Source organism: Nerophis ophidion, linkage group LG03 (assembly GCF_033978795.1).
Source record: "Nerophis ophidion isolate RoL-2023_Sa linkage group LG03, RoL_Noph_v1.0, whole genome shotgun sequence".
In the NCBI taxonomy this organism is placed as follows: domain Eukaryota; kingdom Metazoa; phylum Chordata; class Actinopteri; order Syngnathiformes; family Syngnathidae; genus Nerophis; species Nerophis ophidion.
In genome coordinates this window covers 80,995,307-81,013,678 of record NC_084613.1, presented here as the reverse complement: position 1 = coordinate 81,013,678, position 18,372 = coordinate 80,995,307, and the positions used below count along the sequence as shown (strand labels likewise).

Below are 18,372 nucleotides of genomic sequence, written 5' to 3'. Positions count from 1 at the left end.
CATTTTGGGGGTGGTCCTCCAACCAGCCACCGCAAGTCCCACATTTTGGGGGTGGTCCTCCAACCAGCCACTGCAAGTCCCACATGTTGGTGGTGGTCCTCCAACCAGCCACCGCAAGTCCCACATGTTAGTGGTGGTCCTCCAACCAGGCACCGCAAGTCCCACATGTTGGTGGTGGTCCTCCAAACAGCCACTGCAAGTCCCACATGTTAGTGGTGGTCCTCCAACCAGCCACCGCAAGTCCCACATGTTAGTGGTGGTCCTCCAACCAGCCACCGCAAGTCCCACATGTTAGTGGTGGTCCTCCAACCAGGCACCGCAAGTCCCACATTTTAGTGGTGGTCCTCCAACCAGCCACTGCAAGTCCCACATGTTAGTGGTGGTCCTGCAACGAGCCACCACAAGTCCCACATGTTAGTGGTGGTCCTGCAACGAGCCACCACAAGTCCCACATGTTAGTGGTGGTCCTGCAACGAGCCACCACAAGTCCCACATGTTAGTGGTGGTTCTCCAACCAGCCACAACAAGTCCCACATTTGAGTGGTGGTCTTCCAACCAGGCACCGCAAGTCCCACATTTTAGTGGTGGTCCTCCAACCAGCCACTGCAAGTCCCACATTTTAGTGGTGGTCCTCCAACCAGCCACTGCAAGTCCCACATGTTAGTGGTGGTCCTCCAACCAGGCACCGCAAGTCCCACATTTTAGTGGTGGTCCTCCAACCAGCCACTGCAAGTCCCACATGTTAGTGGTGGTCCTGCAACGAGCCACCACAAGTCCCACATGTTAGTGGTGGTTCTCCAACCAGCCACAACAAGTCCCACATTTGAGTGGTGGTCTTCCAACCAGGCACCGTAAGTCCCACATTTTAGTGGTGGTCCTCCAAACCAACCACCGCAAGTCCCACATTTTGGGGGTGGTCCTCCAACCAGCCACCGCAAGTCCCACATTTTGGGGGTGGTCCTCCAACCAGCCACCGCAAGTCCCACATTTTGGGGGTGGTCCTCCAACCAGCCACCGCAAGTCCCACATTTTGGGGGTGGTCCTCCAACCAGCCACTGCAAGTCCCACATGTTGGTGGTGGTCCTCCAACCAGCCACCGCAAGTCCCACATGTTAGTGGTGGTCCTCCAACCAGGCACCGCAAGTCCCACATGTTGGTGGTGGTCCTCCAAACAGCCACTGCAAGTCCCACATGTTAGTGGTGGTCCTCCAACCAGCCACCGCAAGTCCCACATGTTAGTGGTGGTCCTCCAACCAGCCACCGCAAGTCCCACATGTTAGTGGTGGTCCTCCAACCAGGCACCGCAAGTCCCACATTTTAGTGGTGGTCCTCCAACCAGCCACTGCAAGTCCCACATGTTAGTGGTGGTCCTGCAACGAGCCACCACAAGTCCCACATGTTAGTGGTGGTCCTGCAACGAGCCACCACAAGTCCCACATGTTAGTGGTGGTCCTGCAACGAGCCACCACAAGTCCCACATGTTAGTGGTGGTCCTGCAACGAGCCACCACAAGTCCCACATGTTACTGGTGGATCTCCAACCAGCCACCGCAAGTCCCACATTTTAGTGGTGGTCCTCCAACCAGCCACTGCAAGTCCCACATTTTAGTGGTGGTCCTCCAACCAGCCACTGCAAGTCCCACATGTTAGTGGTGGTCCTCCAACCAGGCACCGCAAGTCCCACATTTTAGTGGTGGTCCTCCAACCAGCCACTGCAAGTCCCACATGTTAGTGGTGGTCCTGCAACGAGCCACCACAAGTCCCACATGTTAGTGGTGGATCTCCAACCAGCCACCGCAAGTCCCACATTTTGTGGGTAGTCTTCCAACCAGCCACCGTTGTGTAATAACAATGTTACTAACTAACTTGTAAGAAGTAACCTAATCATCGGGATTGGTTTCACCTTATGCTCTTTGATAGAAATATGATGTTTTCTTTAATAGTAATGTTTTATTAGATAATAATATGGTGTTTTGTTTGATTAAAAAATATGTTGTTTTATTATATGTGTTTTATAGTGATATGGTGTTTCGTTTGATAGTACTAGGATGTTTTATTTGATATCAATGGTTTATTTAATAGTAATGTGTTTTATTTGATAGTAATTTGATGTTTTATTTGATAGTAATTTGATGTTTTATTTGATAGTAATTTGATGTTTTATTTGATAGTAATATATTTTATTTGATAGTAATGTGATGTTTTAATTGATAGTAATATAGTGTTTTATTTTATAGTAATGTTTTTTGATAGTAATATGCTGCTTATTTGATAGTAATATGTATTTGATAGTAATATGGTGTTGTATTTGTAAGTATAATGGTGTTTTGATTGATAGTAATATGGTGTTTTCTTTGATAGAAGTATGATGTTTTATTTGATAGTAATATGGTGTTTTATTTGATAGTAATGTTTTATTTGATAGTAATATGTTTTATTTGATAGTAATATGATGTTTTATTTCAAAGTAATGTTTTTTTTTTATCGTAACATGACATTTTATTTTATAGTAATATGGTGTTTCATTTGATAGTAATGTTTTATTTCATAGTATTATGTTTTATTTGATAGTAATATGTTGTCTTGTTTGATAGTAATATAATGTTTTATTTGATAGTAATATGTGTTTGATAGTATTATGGTGTTGTATTTGTTAGTATAATGGTGTTTTGATTGATAGTAATATTATTTATTTGATAGAAATAAGACTTTTTATTTGAAAGTAATATGTTGATTTGTATGAAAGTAATGTTTTATTTTATAGTAATGTTTTGTTTGATGGTAATATGTTTTACTTGATAGTAATACTGTGTTTTATTTGATATAATTTTTTTATAGTAATATGTTTTATTTGATAGTAATATGATGTTTTTTGATAACAGTATGGGGTTTTATTTGATATTAATGTTTTATTGGATAGTAATATGATATTTTATTTGATAGTATTATATTTTATTTGATAGTAATATGATGTTTTATTTGATAGTAATATGGTGTTTTGTTTGATAGTAATATGGTGTTTTGTTTGATAGTAATATGTATTTGATACTAATATGGTGTTGTATTTGTTAGTATAATGGTGTTTTGATTGATAGTAATATGGTGTTTTCTTTGATAGAAATATGTTTTATTTGATAGTAATATGGTGTTTTATTTGATAGTAATTTTTTATTTGATAGTAATTTGTTTTATTTGATAGTAATATGATGTTTTATTTCATAGTAATGTTTTATTTGATCGTAACATGACGTTTTATTTGATAGTAATATGGTGTTTTGTTTGATAGTAATGTTTTATTTGATAGTAATATGGTGTTTTGGTTGATAGTAATATGGTGTTTTATTTGATAGAAATATGAGGTTGTATTTGATAGAGATATGTTTTTTTATTTGATAGTTACATTTTATTTGATCGTAATATGTTTGATAGTAATATGTTTTATTTGATAGTAATAAGTGTTTGATGTAATATGGTGTTTTGTTTGATAGCATTATGGTGTGTTGTTTGATATTAGTATGGTGTTGTATAGTTGTCATGCACACACTTGACTTATGTGCTGAGTCAGCTGACAGACTAACATAGTGGACTACTTGCTCTGATCACTAAGTCCACTTTGTGTCTGCTATCAAGTTGAGCTGAGTCAGCAACTGGAGGGGAGTGTGTGTGTGTGTGTGTGTGTGTGTGTGTGTGTGTGTGTGTGTGTGTGTGTGTGTGTGTGTGTGTGTGTGTGTGTGTGTGTGTGTGTGTGTGCCTGCGTGCGTGCGTGCGTGCGTGCGTGCGTGCGTGCGTGCGTGCGTGTGTGCGTGTGTGCGTGTGTGTGTGTGTGTGTGTGTGTGTGTGTGTGTGTGTGTGTGTCCTTCACTTTCATAGATGTGGCAAGTCTTTAACGGGCATAGCTCGGTTGGTAGAGTGGCCGTGCCAACAACTTGAGGGTTCCAGGTTCGATTCCCGCTTCCGCCATCCTAGTCACTGCCGTTGTGTCCTTGGGCAAGACACTTTACCCACCTGCTCCCAGTGCCACCCACACTGGTTTAAATGGAACTTAGATATTGGGTTTCACTATGTAAAGCGCTTTGAGTCACTAGAGAAAAGCGCTATATAAATATAGTTCACTTCACTTCACTTAAATGTGTTGCCAAATGAAACCTGAATGTTTGTTGATTGATTGATTAAGTGTGGCATGTGTGTTGATTGATTGATTAAGTGTGGCATGTGTCTTTGTATATAGCATGTATTTTAAAGTATTTTGTTTTTTTTCAATTTAAAGGGGAACACGGGCAAGAATACTTTTTTTTTTCTTTTCCTTTTTATGAATTCTAACTCGTAAAGAAAAGATAGCAAAAGTCAGCTCGCGATGGAGTCATTGCGCCCATAAAGCCGTCTGAAAAAGATCCATAGAGCGCCAACAATTCTCCAAGTATTTGCAATATTGTTATTATAAGTGCTAACGCTGAGGAACTACTTTTAGCACCACACAGAGTGTACATTTTTGAGCCGCTGCATGGCCTCGGAGCTGTTGAAAGTTGAATCTAAGCTGACAAATCAGGCCTCTCACTTGAAGAGTAGAAGGTCGTGGACATAAACCCACAAGTTGGTCCACTTTGACAGCCAATTTAGACCCAGAGATGGATACAGGACACAAAAAGATGTTTGTTTCATTTTTTTGTTTTCCTTTTTGTGTGAGAATGACTAATAATTGTTCAACTAAAGGGGACATCGGTTGTCCTGGTGGTGAGAGCAGACATTGTACAGTCAGTGAGTTGGTAGTAACTAATGTTGCTCAGTAGATGCATCATGTTGCTTTTAAAGTCAGTTTTTAGTGTGATTATCCTTGCAAGTACTTTCATGCAGGTTGTTTTGTTGCCTTTGAACATGTTGATGACTAAGTACAGTGTAATCATAAGTTGCCCTGGCATCGAACATGTGTGCTGTGGTGTGTGCAGAGACGCGAGAGGACCGCACCAAGCGACTGTTCAGACACTACACCGTGGGTTCCTATGACAACTTCACCTCTTACAGGTACGCTCTTTTTTTTTTTTTTTTTTCCCACTGTACTGCAGTCTTGTATTACATCCTCCTTGCACGAGTCTGACCTGGGATCGACTGCCCCCTAAAGGCAACACGCTGCCACCGCGCTTGTTTGCCTCAACTGCCTTGTAAAACAAGAGAGAACAATACTTTTATGAATGTTGAAATAAATGTCCAAAATCAGGATTGAATGCTATTTACTATCCGGGGCTTGTATTGTAAAAGCTAGCTGGAGTGCAGAAATGTCACTGAGGGCCACCTGGCAGTTATGTTGGGCCCCAGAGAGCCGCTTCTAACAGTCAATACTATTATTACACCTTTTTAATGCATTTTATTAGTACATTTTTTGGAAAGTAAAATGTAAAAAAATATTGTAAGTTGCAAAAATGGCACTGTAAAATGTAGTGTATATTACTCTGGAATGCCCTCCCGGTAACAGTTCGAGATGCTACCTCAGTAGAAGCATTTAAGTCTCACCTTAAAACTCATTTGTATGCTCTAGCCTTTAAATAGACTCCCTTTTTAGACTAGTTGATCTGCCGTTTCTTTTCTTTTTCTTCTATGTCCCACTCTCCTTTGTGGAGGGAGTCCGGTCCGATCCGGTGGCCATGTACTGCTCGCCTGTGTATCGGCTGGGGACCTCTCTAAGCTGCTGATCAGCCTCCTCTTGGGATGGTTTCCTGCTGGCTCCGCTGTGAACGGGACTCTCGCTGCTGTGTTGGATCCGCTCTGGACTGGACTCTCGCGACTGTGTTGGATCCATTATGGATTGATCTTTCACAGTATCATGTTAGACCCGCTCGACATCCATTGCTTTCCTCCACTCCAAGGTTCTCATAGTCATCATTGTCACCGACGTCCCACTGGGTGTGAGTTTTCCTTGCCCTTATGTGGGCCTACCGAGGATGTCGTAGTGGTTTGTGCAGCCCTTTGAGACACTAGTGATTTAGGGCTATATACAATTAAACATTGATTGATTGATTGATTGACTGTACATGTAGTGTATATTGCTGTAAATGAAGTACATATTACTGTAAATGAAGTATATATTACTGTAAATTAAGTATATATTACTTTAAATGTACTGTATATGACTGTACATGTAGTGTATATTCAATCAATCAATGTTTACTTATATAGCCCTAAATCACTAGTGTCTCAAAGGGCTGCACAAACCACTACGACATCCTCGGTAGGCCCACATAAGGGCAAGGAAAACTCACACCCAGTGGGACGTCGGTGACAATGATGACTATGAGAACCTTGGAGAGGAGGAAAGCAATGGATGTCGAGCGGGTCAAACATGATACTGTGAAAGTTCAATCCATAATGGATCCAACACAGTCGCGAGAGTCCAGTCCAAAGCGGATCCAACACAGCAGCGAGAGTCCCGTTCACAGCGGAGCCAGCAGGAAACCATCCCAAGCGGAGGCGGATCAGCAGCGCAGAGATGTCCCCAAGCCGATACACAGGCGAGCAGTACATGGCCACCGGATCGGACCGGACCCCCTCCACAAGGGAGAGTGGGACATAGGAGAAAAAGAAAAGAAACGGCAGATCAACTGGTCTAAAAAGGGAGTCTATTTAAAGGCTAGAGTATACAAATGAGTTTTAAGGTGAGACTTAAATGCTTCTACTGAGGTGGCATCTCGAACTGTTACCGGGAGGGCATTCCAGAGTACTGGAGCCCGAAATGAAAACGCTCTATAGCCCGCAGACTGTTTTTGGGCTTTGGGAATCACTAATAAGCCGGAGTCTTTGAACGCAGATGTCTTGCCGGGACATATGGTACAATACAATCGGCAGGAAAGGATGGAGCTAGACCGTGTAGTATTTTATACGTAAGTAGTAAAACCTTAAAGTCACATCTTAAGTGCACAGGAAGCCAGTGCAGGTGAGCCAGTACAGGCGTAATGTGATCAAACTTTCTTGTTCTTGTCAAAAGTCTAGCAGCCGCATTTTGTACCAACTGTAATCTTTTAATGCTAGACATGGGGAGACCCGAAAATAATACGTTACAGTAATCAAGGCGAGACGTAACAAACGCATGGATAATGATCCCGGCGTCCTTAGTGGACAAAATGGAGCGAATTTTAGCGATATTACGGAGATGAAAGAAGGCCGTTTTAGTAACGCTTTTAATGTGTGACTCAAAGGAGAGAGTTGGGTCAAAGATAACACCCAGATTCTTTACCGTGTCGCCTTGTTTTATTATTTGGTTGTCAAATGTTAGAGTTGTATTACTAAATAGAGGTCGGTGTCTAGCAGGACCGATAATCAGCATTTCCGTTTTGTTGACGTTGAGTTGCAAAAAGTTAGCGGACATCCATTGTTTAATTTCATTAAGACACGCCTCCAGCTGACTACAATCCGGCGTGTTGGTCAACTTTAGGGGCATGTAGAGTTGGGTGTTATCAGCATAACAGTAAAAGCTAACGCCATATTTGCGTATGATGTCACCTAGCAGCAGCATGTAGATGCTGAAGAGTGCAGGGCCAAGGACCGAACCCTGGGGAACTCCACACGTTACCTTAACGTAGTCCGAGGTCACATTTATTATGGGAGACGCACTGCACCCTGTCAGTAAGATAAGAGTTAAACCGAGACAGGGCTAAGTCTGACATACCAATTATATATTATATATTACTGTAAAAGTAGTGTATATTATTGCAAATGTAGTGTATGTTACTGTACATGTTGTGAACATGACTGTACATGTAGTGTATATTACTGTACATGTAGTGTATATTACTGTACATGTAGTGTATATTATTGTAAATGTAGTGTATATTACTGTACATGTAGTGTATATTACTGTAAATGTAGTGCATATTACTGTACATGTAGTGTATATTACTGTGCATGTAGTGTATATTACTGTACGTGTAGTGTATATTATTGTAAATGTAGTGTATATTACTGTACATGTAGTGTATTATTGTAAATGTAGTGTATATTACTGTTAATATAGTGTATATTACTGTAAATGTAGTGTATAATACTGTACATGTAGTGTATATTACTGTAAATGTAGTGTATAATACTGTAAATGTAGTGTATATTACTGTACATGCAGTGTAATATACACTAAATGTAGTGTGCATTACTGTACATGTAGTGTATATTATTGTAAATGTAGTGTATATTATTGTAAATGTAGTGTATATTACTGTTTTTATAGTGTATATTACTGTAAATGTAGTGTATATTACTGTACATGTAGTGTATATTACTGTACATGCAGGGTAATATACACTAAATGTGTGTATTACTGTACATGTAGTGTATATTACTGTAAATGTAGTATATATTACTGTTTTATATAGTGTATATTACTGTACATGTAGTGTATATTACTGTACATGTAGTGTATATTACTGTTTTTTATAGTGTATATTACTGTACATGTAGTGTATATTACTGTACATGTAGTGTATATTACTGTTTTTTATAGTGTATATTACTGTACATGTAGTGTATATTACTGTACATGTAGTGTATATTACTGTACATGCAGGGTAATATACACTAAATGTGTGTATTACTGTACATGTAGTGTATATTACTGTAAATGTAGTATATATTACTTTTTTATATAGTGTATATTACTGTACATGTAGTGTATATTACTGTAAATGTAGTATATATTACTGTTTTATATAGTGTATATTACTGTACATGTAGTGTATATTACTGTACATGTAGTGTATATTACTGTTTTTTATAGTGTATATTACTGTAAATAAAAAAAACATGTAAGACTATATTCTTACATGTTGATGGAGTTATTCTTCCAATCCCTGTCAGCCATGGACAGAGATATGAAACATGAGCGTATGGAGGAATAATGGAGTCACATTTCAAAGGGCAGGTGTTCAAGTTTCAAACATAAATAATAAAAGAAGCTCCTTCCTGCAGAAAAAAGGATCTCGTTGCGAAGTCAAAGTGTCACCGGAGTCAAAACAAGCCTTTTTTTTATCCGTGTGATGACTCCATTTCACATATTTCTATTCAAACCACAGAAGATGGAAATGTTGAAGTTGTGTCATCAAGGTTTCAGGACACTTCTGATAAAATATATAAAATAAAATGAATGAAATAAAATAAAATATTTCTCCTGTTTTGAGTGTCAACATGAATTTGACACTTTTGCAGCTGTTATACAGTTGTGGTCAAAAGTGTGCATCAGGGGTCACCAACCTTGTTGAAACCAAGAGCTACTTCTTGTGTACTGATTAATGTGAAGGGCTACCAGTTTGATACACACTTAAATAAATTGCCAGAAATAGCCAATTTGCTCAATTTAACTTTAATAAATAAATCTACATATATTTTTTAAAAAAAAGGGTATTTCTGTCTGTCATTCCGTCGTACTTTTTTTTTCCTTTTACGGAAGGTTTTTTTGGGGAGAATAAAAGATGAAAAAAAAACACTTAATTGAACGGTTTAAAAGAGGAGAAAACACGAAAAAAATGAAAATCAAATTTTGAAACATAGTTTATTTTCAATATCGACTCTTTAGAATTCAAAATTCAACCGAAAAAAATGTAGAGAAAAATAGCTAATTTGAATCTTTTTGAAAAAAAAATAAAAAAGAATTTATGGAACATCATTATTAATTTTTGCTGATTAAGATTAATTTTAAAATTTTGATGACATGTTTTAAATAGGTTAAAATCCAATCTGCACTTTGTTAGAATATATAACAAATTGGACCAAGCTATATTTCTAACAAAGACAAATCATTATTTCTTCTAGATTTTCCAGAACCAAATTTTTTAAAGAAATTCAAAAGACTTTGAAATAAGATTCAAATTTGATTCTACAGATTTTCTAGATTTGCCAGAATATTTTTTTTGAATTTTAATCATAAGAAGTTTGACGAAATATTTCACAAATATTCTTTGTCAAAAAAACAGAAGCTAAAATGAAGAATTACATTAAAATGTATTTATTTTTCTTGACAATAAAAAATAAATAAATGCTTGAACATTGATTTAAATTGTCAGGAAAGATTTAAAAGGTAAAAAAGTATATGTGTTTAAAAATCCTAAAATCATTTTTAAAGTTGTATTTTTTCTCTAAAATTGTCTTTCTGAAAGTTATAAGAAGCAAAGTAAAAAAATTAATGAATTAATTTAAACAAGTGAAGACCAAGTCTTTAAAATATTTTCTTGGATTTTCAAATTCTATTTGAGTTTTATCTCTCTTAGAATTAAAAATGTCGAGCAAAGCGTGACCAGCTTGCTAGTAAATAAATACAATTTGAAAAATAGAGGCAGCTCACTGGTAAGTGCTGCTATTTGAGCTATTTTTAGAAAACAGGCCAGTGGGCGACTCATCTGGTCCTTACGGGCGACCTGGTGCCTAATTTCTAGAACTGTTATTTTTTTTGTGATAGAGTGATTGGAGCAAAAACATTCCTGAAGTTTGGTTCTTTTATGAATTTATTATGGTTCTACTGAAAATGTGAACAAATTTTCCGCGTCAAAAGTATACAAACAGCAATGTTAATATTTGCTTACATGTACTTTGGCAAGTTTCACTGCAAAAAGGCACTTTTGGTCGCCATCCACAAGCTTCTGGTTGAATTTTCGCTGACCTTGACTAAATTGTTGAGCTAAATGTGTTGGTTTTCTGACATGGACTTGTTTCTTCAGCATTGTCCACACGTTTAAGTCAGGACTTTCTAAAACCTTCATTTTAGCCTGATTTAGCCATTCCTTTACCACTTTTGTCCTGTGTTTGGTGTCATTGTCCTGTTGTGCCCAAGACCCAACCTCCGGGCTGATGATTTTTAGGTTGTCCTGAAGAATTTTGGAGGTAATCCTCCTTTTTCATTGTCCCGTGTAAAGCACCAGTTCCATTGGCAGCAAAACAGGCCCAGAGCATAATACTACCACCACCATGCTTGACGGTAGGAGTGATATTCCTGGGATTAAAGGCCTCACCTTTATCCTCTAAACATATCGCTGGGTGTTGTGGCCAAACAGCTTCATTTTTGTTGCATCTGACATCACATGGAGCTTCTGGAGGAATGAATGGGTGAATGGGGAAATGGAGTCAAAGCGCTTTGAGTACCTTGAAGGTAGAAAATTATTCAGCATGTTGTTGAAAACGTTGGCTCCAAACAGGTGTTGCATAGAAGCATGAAAACATCTGAGAGATTTGCTTTTAACATTTAATTATGTTTATTTATATTTTTAACTTTTATATTTGGATTTAACGTTTGTATTAAAATATTTTGGTTAATATTTAAGATTACAAATATTTACCATTTGAGATTTATATTCCACATACTTTATAGATTTATAACTATATTTTGATTTGGTGGTTAGTCGTAGGAGAACATCAACTCTGAGCCTCTGTGGTTAGTCGTAGGAGAACATCTGCTCTAAACGTCTGGTGGTTAGTCGTAATAGAACATCCACTCCAAGCCTCTGGTGGTTAGTCTTAGCAGAACATCCACTCTGAGCCTCTGTGGTTAGTCGTAGGAGAACATCTGCTCTAAACGTCTGGTGGTTAGTCGTAATAGAACATCCACTCTGAGCCTCTGGTAGTTGGTTGTAAGAGAAAATCCACTCTGAGTCTCTCATGGTAAGACAAAGGAGAACATCTGCTCTGGGCTTCTGGTGCTTAGTTGTAGGAGAACATCCACTTTGAGTCTCTGGTGGTTAGTCGTAGTAGAACATCCACTCTGAGCCTCTGGTAGTTAGTCGTAAGAGAAAATCCACTCTGAGTCTCTCATGGTAAGACAAAGGAGAACAGCTGCTCTGGGCTTCTGGTGGTGTAAGGAGAACATCCACTCTAAGTCTCTGTGGTTAGTCGTAGGAGAACATCCACACTGAGTCTCCGGTAGTGAGTCGTATGAGAACATCCACTCTGAGCCTCTGTGGTTAGTCGTAGGAGAAAATCTGCTCTAAACGTCTGGTGGTTAGTCGTAATAGAACATCCACTCTAAGCCTCTGGTGGTTAGTCGTAGGAGAACATCCACTCTGAGTCTCTGGTGGTTAGTCGTAGGAAAACATCTGCTCTAAACGTCTGGTGGTTAGTTGTAGGAGAACATCCACTCTAAGCCTCTGGTGGTTAGTCGTAATAGAACATCCACTCTAAGCCTCTGGTGGTTAGTCTTAGGAGAACATCCACTCTGAGCCTCTGGTGGTTAGTCGTAGGAGAACATCCACTCTGAGTCTCTGGTGGTTAGTCGTCGCAGAAAATCCACTCTGAGCCTCTGGTAGTTAGTCGTAAGAGAAAATCCACTCTGAGTCTCTCATGGTAAGACAAAGGAGAACAGCTGCTCTGGGCTTCTGGTGCTTAGTTGTAGGAGAACATCCGCTATGAGTCTCTGGTGGTTAGTAATAGGAGAACATCCACTTTGATCCTCTGGTGGTTAGTCGTAGCAGAACATCCACTCTGAGCCTCTGGTAGTTAGTCGTAGGAGAACATCTGCTCTAAACGTCTGGTGGTTAGTCCACTCTGAGCTACTGTGGTTAGTTGTAGGAGTACATCCACTCTGAGCCTCTGGTGCTTAGTTGTAGGAGAACATCCACTCTAAGCCTCTGGTGGTTAGTCTTGGGAGAACATCCATTCTGAGCCTCTGGTGGTTAGTCGTAGGAGAACATCTGCTCTAAACGTCTGGTTGTTAGTTGTAATAGAACATCCACTCTAAGCCTCTGGTGGTTAGTCGTAGGAGAACATCTGCTCTACACGTTTGGTGGTTAGTCGTAATAGAACATCCTATCTAAGCCTCTGGTGGTTAGTTGTAGGAGAACATCCACTCTGAGTCTCTGGTGATTAGTCCTAGGAGAACATCCACGCTGAGTCTCTGGTGGTTAATCTTAGGAGATTACCACTCTGAGTCTTTGGTAGTTAGTTGTAGGAGAACATCCACTCTGAGCCTCTGGTGGTTAGTTGTAGGAGAACATCCACGCTGAGTCTCTAGTGGTTAGTCGTAGAAGAACATCCACTCTGAGCCTCTGGTGGTTAGTCGTAGGAGAACATCTGCTCTAAACGTCTGGTGGTTAGTCCACTCTGAGCTACTGTGGTTAGTCGTAGGAGAACATCCACTCTGAGCCTCTGGTGGTTACTCGTAGAAGAACATCCACTCTGAGCCTCTGGTGGTTAATCGTAGGAGAACATCCACCCTGAGCCTCTGGTGGTTAGTCGTAGGAGAACATCTGCTCTAAACTTCTGGTGGTTAGTCGTAGGCGAACATCCACTCTGAGCCTCTGGTGGTTAGTCGGAGGAGAACATCAACTCTGAGCCACTGTGGTTAGTCGTATGAGAACATCCAGTCTGAGTCTCTGGTGGTTAGTCGTAGGAGAACATCCACTCTGAGCCTCTGGTGGTTAGTCGTAGGAGAACATCTGCTCTAAACGTCTGGTGGTTAGTTGTAGGAGAACATCCACTCTGAGTCTTTGGTAGTTAGTTGTAGGAGAACATCTGCTCTAAACGTCTGGTGGTTAGTTGTAGGAGAACATCCACTCTGAGTCTTTGGTAGTTAGTTGTAGGAGAACATCTGCTCTAAACGTCTGGTGGTTAGTTGTAGGAGAACATCCACTCTGAGTCTTTGGTAGTTAGTTGTAGGAGAACATCCACTCTGAGCCTCTGGTGGTTAGTCGTAGGAGAACATCCACGCTGACTCTCTGGTGGTTAATCTTAGGAGAACATCCACTCTGAGTCTTTGGTAGTTAGTTGTAGGAGTACATCCACGCTGAGTCTCTGGTGTTTAGTTGTAGGAAAACATCTGCTCTAAACGTCTGGTGGTTAGTCGTAATAGAACATCCACTCTAAGCCTCTAGTGGTTAGTCGTAGAAGAACATCCACTCTGAGCCTCTGGTGGTTAGTCGTAGAAGAACATCCAGTCTGAGTCTCTCAGCCAAGGAAGCTTTCTTCTTATCGAGGATCAGTCACAAGATTAATTCCCTCTTAAGCTGCATCCCACACTTTGCTCCCGACCACTCGCATTTGTGTGTGTGTGTGTGTGTGTGTGTGTGTGTGTGTGTGCGTGTGTGTGCGTGTGTGTGTGTGTGCTTTCATATCTATTTGATGTGTGCTATCCTTCACAGTGACTACATCATTGAGGAGAAGAATGCAGTCTTGCAGAAGAAAGAAAACGAGGGCTTCGGTTTTGTCCTGCGAGGAGCAAAAGGTGACTTTTACTCTTCTTCAATAACTTTGTTGAAATACACAAAATAGGTCAAAGATCTATTGGAATAGTCTTAAAGGGACACACACTGTAGTACACACTGTAGTACACACTGGAGTCAGGCCATTTGTTATTTTGTGAGGCCTAGGCAGGCTGGCAGCTTTGGTCAATGTGTGTGTGTGTGTGTGTGTGTGTGTGTGTGTGTGTGTGTGTGTGTGTGTGTGTGTGTGTGTGTGTGTGTGTGTGTGTGTGTGTGTGTGTGTGTGTGTGTGTGTGTGTGTGTATATAAGTGTGTATAAGTGTGTATAAGTGTGTATAAGTGTGCGTGTGAGTGTGTGAATGTGTGTGCGTGCGAGTCTGTGAATATGTGTTTTTGTGTGCGTGCGAGTGTGAGTGTGTGCGAGTGTGTGTTTGTGCAAGTGTGTGAGTGTGTAAATGTGTGATTTTGTGTGTGTGTGTGAGTGTGTAAATGTCTGTTTTTGTGTGCGTGTGTGTGCGTGTGAGTGTGTGAATGTGTGTGTTTTTGTGTGCGTGCGAGTGTGTGCGAGTGTGTGTTTTTGTGTGCATGCAAGTGTGTGTTAGTGCAAGTGTGTATGTGTGTGCAAGTGTGTTTTTGTGTGCGTGCGAGTGTGTGTTTTTGTGTACATGAAAATGTGTGTTTGTGCGAGTGGCTATGTGTGTGTGTACTAGTGTGCAAGTGTGTTTTTGTGGGCGTGCGAGTGTGTGTGTTTGTGTGAGTGAATGTGTGTGTGTGTGTGTGAGTGAGTGTGTAAATGTGTGTTTTTGTATGTGTGTGTGCGAGTGTGTGAATGTGTGTGTTTTTGTGTGCGTGCGAGGGTGTGTTTGTGCGATTGTGTGTGAGTGTGTATGTGTGTGTGACCGTGTATATGTGTGTGTTTTTGTGTGCGCATGTGTGTGTTTAGGTATGTTTTTGTGTGTGTGCAAGTGTGTGCGAATGTATTTGTGTTCGTGTAATTGTGTGTGTGTTTGTGTGAGTGTATGTCTGTGTGTGTGTGAGTGCGTGTATGTGTGTGTGTTTTTGTGAGTGCGTGTGCATGCGTGCGTGCGTGCACGTGTGTGTGCGTTTGTGCGAGTGTATGTCTGTGCGTGTGTGTGTGCGTGTGTGTGTGTGTGTGTTTTTGTGTGTGAGTGTGCGTGCGTGCGTGCGTGTGTACGTGTGTGTGTGAGTGTGTATGTGTGTGTGTGTGTGTGAGCGTGCATATGTGTGTGTTTTTGTGTGCGCGTGTGTGTGTTTAGGTATGTTTTTGTGTGTGTGCAAGTGTGTGCGAATGTATTTGTTTGCGTGTAATTGTGTGTGTGTTTGTGCGAGTGTATGTCTGTGTGTGTGTTTTTGTCTATGAGTGTGTGTGTGCGTGCGCGTGTGTGCGTGCGTGCGTGCGTGCGTGCGTGCGTGCGTGCGTGTGTGCGTGTGTGTGTGTGTGTGTGTGTTGTCCCATCTGCTCCACTCAAATTCAGTGAACAAGTCTGTGGTCATTTTCTCATCTATGTGTTTTTTCCACTCTCTACTTCACAAGCTCCATCATCCTCTCACGAACATCCTGCATCCGAACACAAATTGCCTTCTCCACTCGTCTCCTTCCCCACATTTTACTCCTCGCACATCCTCCAACCCCCCACCCCCACCCCCCTCTTCTTGCATGGGATGGTTGCTATGGCAACCCCTCTAAGGCATCTTAGGGGAAGTCTGCTTTTATTTCGCTTTCTCTCAGTGTGTAGAAGCCCGTGACAGACACACACACACACACACACTCACTCACTCACTCCCAGGTGCCAAGATTGAATGGAGTATTTTCTACAAGAGCAGCTGCTCACAAAGTGTGTGTTTGAAATGTGTCAACATGCTCTAAGACGTCTTTGATTGACAGCTGTCTCTTTTCATCGTTTGTCAGCTGAGACGCCCATTGAAGAGTTCACGCCCACCCCCGCCTTCCCCGCCCTGCAGTACCTGGAGTCAGTGGACGTGGAAGGTGTGGCATGGAGGGCCAGCTTGAGGACGGGAGACTTTCTCATCGAAGTAATTCTTGTCTCATTCTCTCCTTGTGAGGTCAATGGGGTGGTGTATGAATGAATGAATGAATGTGTGTTGTAACAACATTGTCCATGTCTCTGTTAGGTCAATGGGGTCATGTATGAATGAATGAATGTGTGTTGAAACAACATTGTCCATGTCCCTGTTAGGTCAATGGCGTCGTGTATGAATGAATGAATGAATGTGTGTTGTAACAACATTGTCCATGTCTCTGTTAGGTCAATGGGGTGGTGTATGAATGAATGAATGTGTGTTGAAACAACATTGGCCATGTGTTAGATCAAAGGGGTCATGTATGAATGAATGAATGTGTGTTGAAACAACATTGTCCATGTCCCTGTTAGGTCAATGGCGTCGTGTATGAATGAATGAATGTGTGTTGTAACAACATTGTCCATGTGTTAGATCAAAGGGGTCATGTATGAATGAATGAATGTGTGTTGAAACAACATTGTCCATGTCCCTGTTAGGTCAATGGCGTCGTGTATGAATGAATGAATGAATGTGTGTTGTAACAACATTGTCCATGTGTTAGATCAAAGGGGTCATGTATGAATGAATGAATGTGTGTTGAAACAACATTGTCCCTGTTAGGTCAATGGGGTCATGTATGAATGAATGAATGTGTGTTGAAACAACATTGTCCATGTCCCTGTTAGGTCAATGGGGTCATGTATGAATGAATGAATGTGTGTTGAAACAACATTGTCCATGTCCCTGTTAGGTCAATGGGGTCATGTATGAATGAATGAATGTGTGTTGAAACAACATTGTCCATGTCCCTGTTAGGTCAATGGGGTCATGTATGAATGAATGAATGTGTGTTGAAACAACATTGTCCATGTCCCTGTTAGGTCAATGGGGTCATGTATGAATGAATGAATGAATGTGTGTTAAAACAACATTGTCCATGTCCCTGTTAGGTCAATGGGGTCATGTATGAATGAATGAATGTGTGTTGAAACAACATTGTCCATGTCCCTGTTAGGTCAATGGGGTCATGTATGAATGAATGAATGTGTGTTGAAACAACATTGTCCATGTCCCTGTTAGGTCAATGGGGTCATGTATGAATGAATGAATGTGTGTTGAAACAACATTGTCCATGTCCCTGTTAGGTCAATGGGGTCATGTATGAATGAATGAATGTGTGTTGAAACAACATTGTCCATGTCCCTGTTAGGTCAATGGGGTCATGTATGAATGAATGAATGTGTGTTGAAACAACATTGTCCATGTCCCTGTTAGGTCAATGGGGTCATGTATGAATGAATGAATGTGTGTTGAAACAACATTGTCCATGTCCCTGTTAGGTCAATGGGGTCATGTATGAATGAATGAATGTGTGTTGAAACAACATTGTCCATGTCCCTGTTAGGTCAATGGGGTCATGTATGAATGAATGAATGTGTGTTGAAACAACATTGTCCATGTCCCTGTTAGGTCAATGGGGTCATGTATGAATGAATGAATGTGTGTTGAAACAACATTGTCCATGTCCCTGTTAGGTCAATGGGGTCATGTATGAATGAATGAATGTGTGTTGAAACAACATTGTCCATGTCCCTGTTAGGTCAATGGGGTCATGTATGAATGAATGAATGTGTGTTGAAACAACATTGTCCATGTCACTGTTAGGTCAATGGGGTCATGTATGAATGAATGAATGTGTGTTGAAACAACATTGTCCATGTCCCTGTTAGGTCAATGGGGTCATGTATGAATGAATGAATGTGTGTTGAAACAACATTGTCCATGTCCCTGTTAGGTCAATGGGGTCATGTATGAATGAATGAATGTGTGTTGAAACAACATTGTCCATGTCCCTGTTAGGTCAATGGGGTCATGTATGAATGAATGAATGTGTGTTGAAACAACATTGTCCATGTCCCTGTTAGGTAAATGGGGTCATGTATGAATGAATGAATGTGTGTTGAAACAACATTGTCCATGTCCCTGTTAGGTCAATGGGGTCATGTATGAATGAATGAATGTGTGTTGAAACAACATTGTCCATGTCCCTGTTAGGTCAATGGGGTCATGTATGAATGAATGAATGTGTGTTGAAACAACATTGTCCATGTCCCTGTTAGGTTAATGGGGTCATGTATGAATGAATGAATGTGTGTTGAAACAACATTGTCCAT

General features: G+C 40.7%; 1 protein-coding gene across 4 annotated transcripts in view; it reads left to right on the top strand.

Moving 5' to 3' along the window:
• shank3a (SH3 and multiple ankyrin repeat domains 3a) overlaps positions 1-18,372 on the top strand; it is a 444,336-nt gene that overhangs the window by 377,638 nt on the left and 48,326 nt on the right. For all 4 annotated transcript variants that reach the window (XM_061896187.1, XM_061896188.1, XM_061896191.1 and 1 more), the window contains 3 exons: positions 4,943-5,018; positions 14,096-14,178; positions 16,086-16,210. In XM_061896187.1, the coding sequence (XP_061752171.1) occupies positions 4,943-5,018; positions 14,096-14,178; positions 16,086-16,210 (284 nt within the window). The remainder of the gene's footprint in view (positions 1-4,942; positions 5,019-14,095; positions 14,179-16,085; positions 16,211-18,372) is intronic.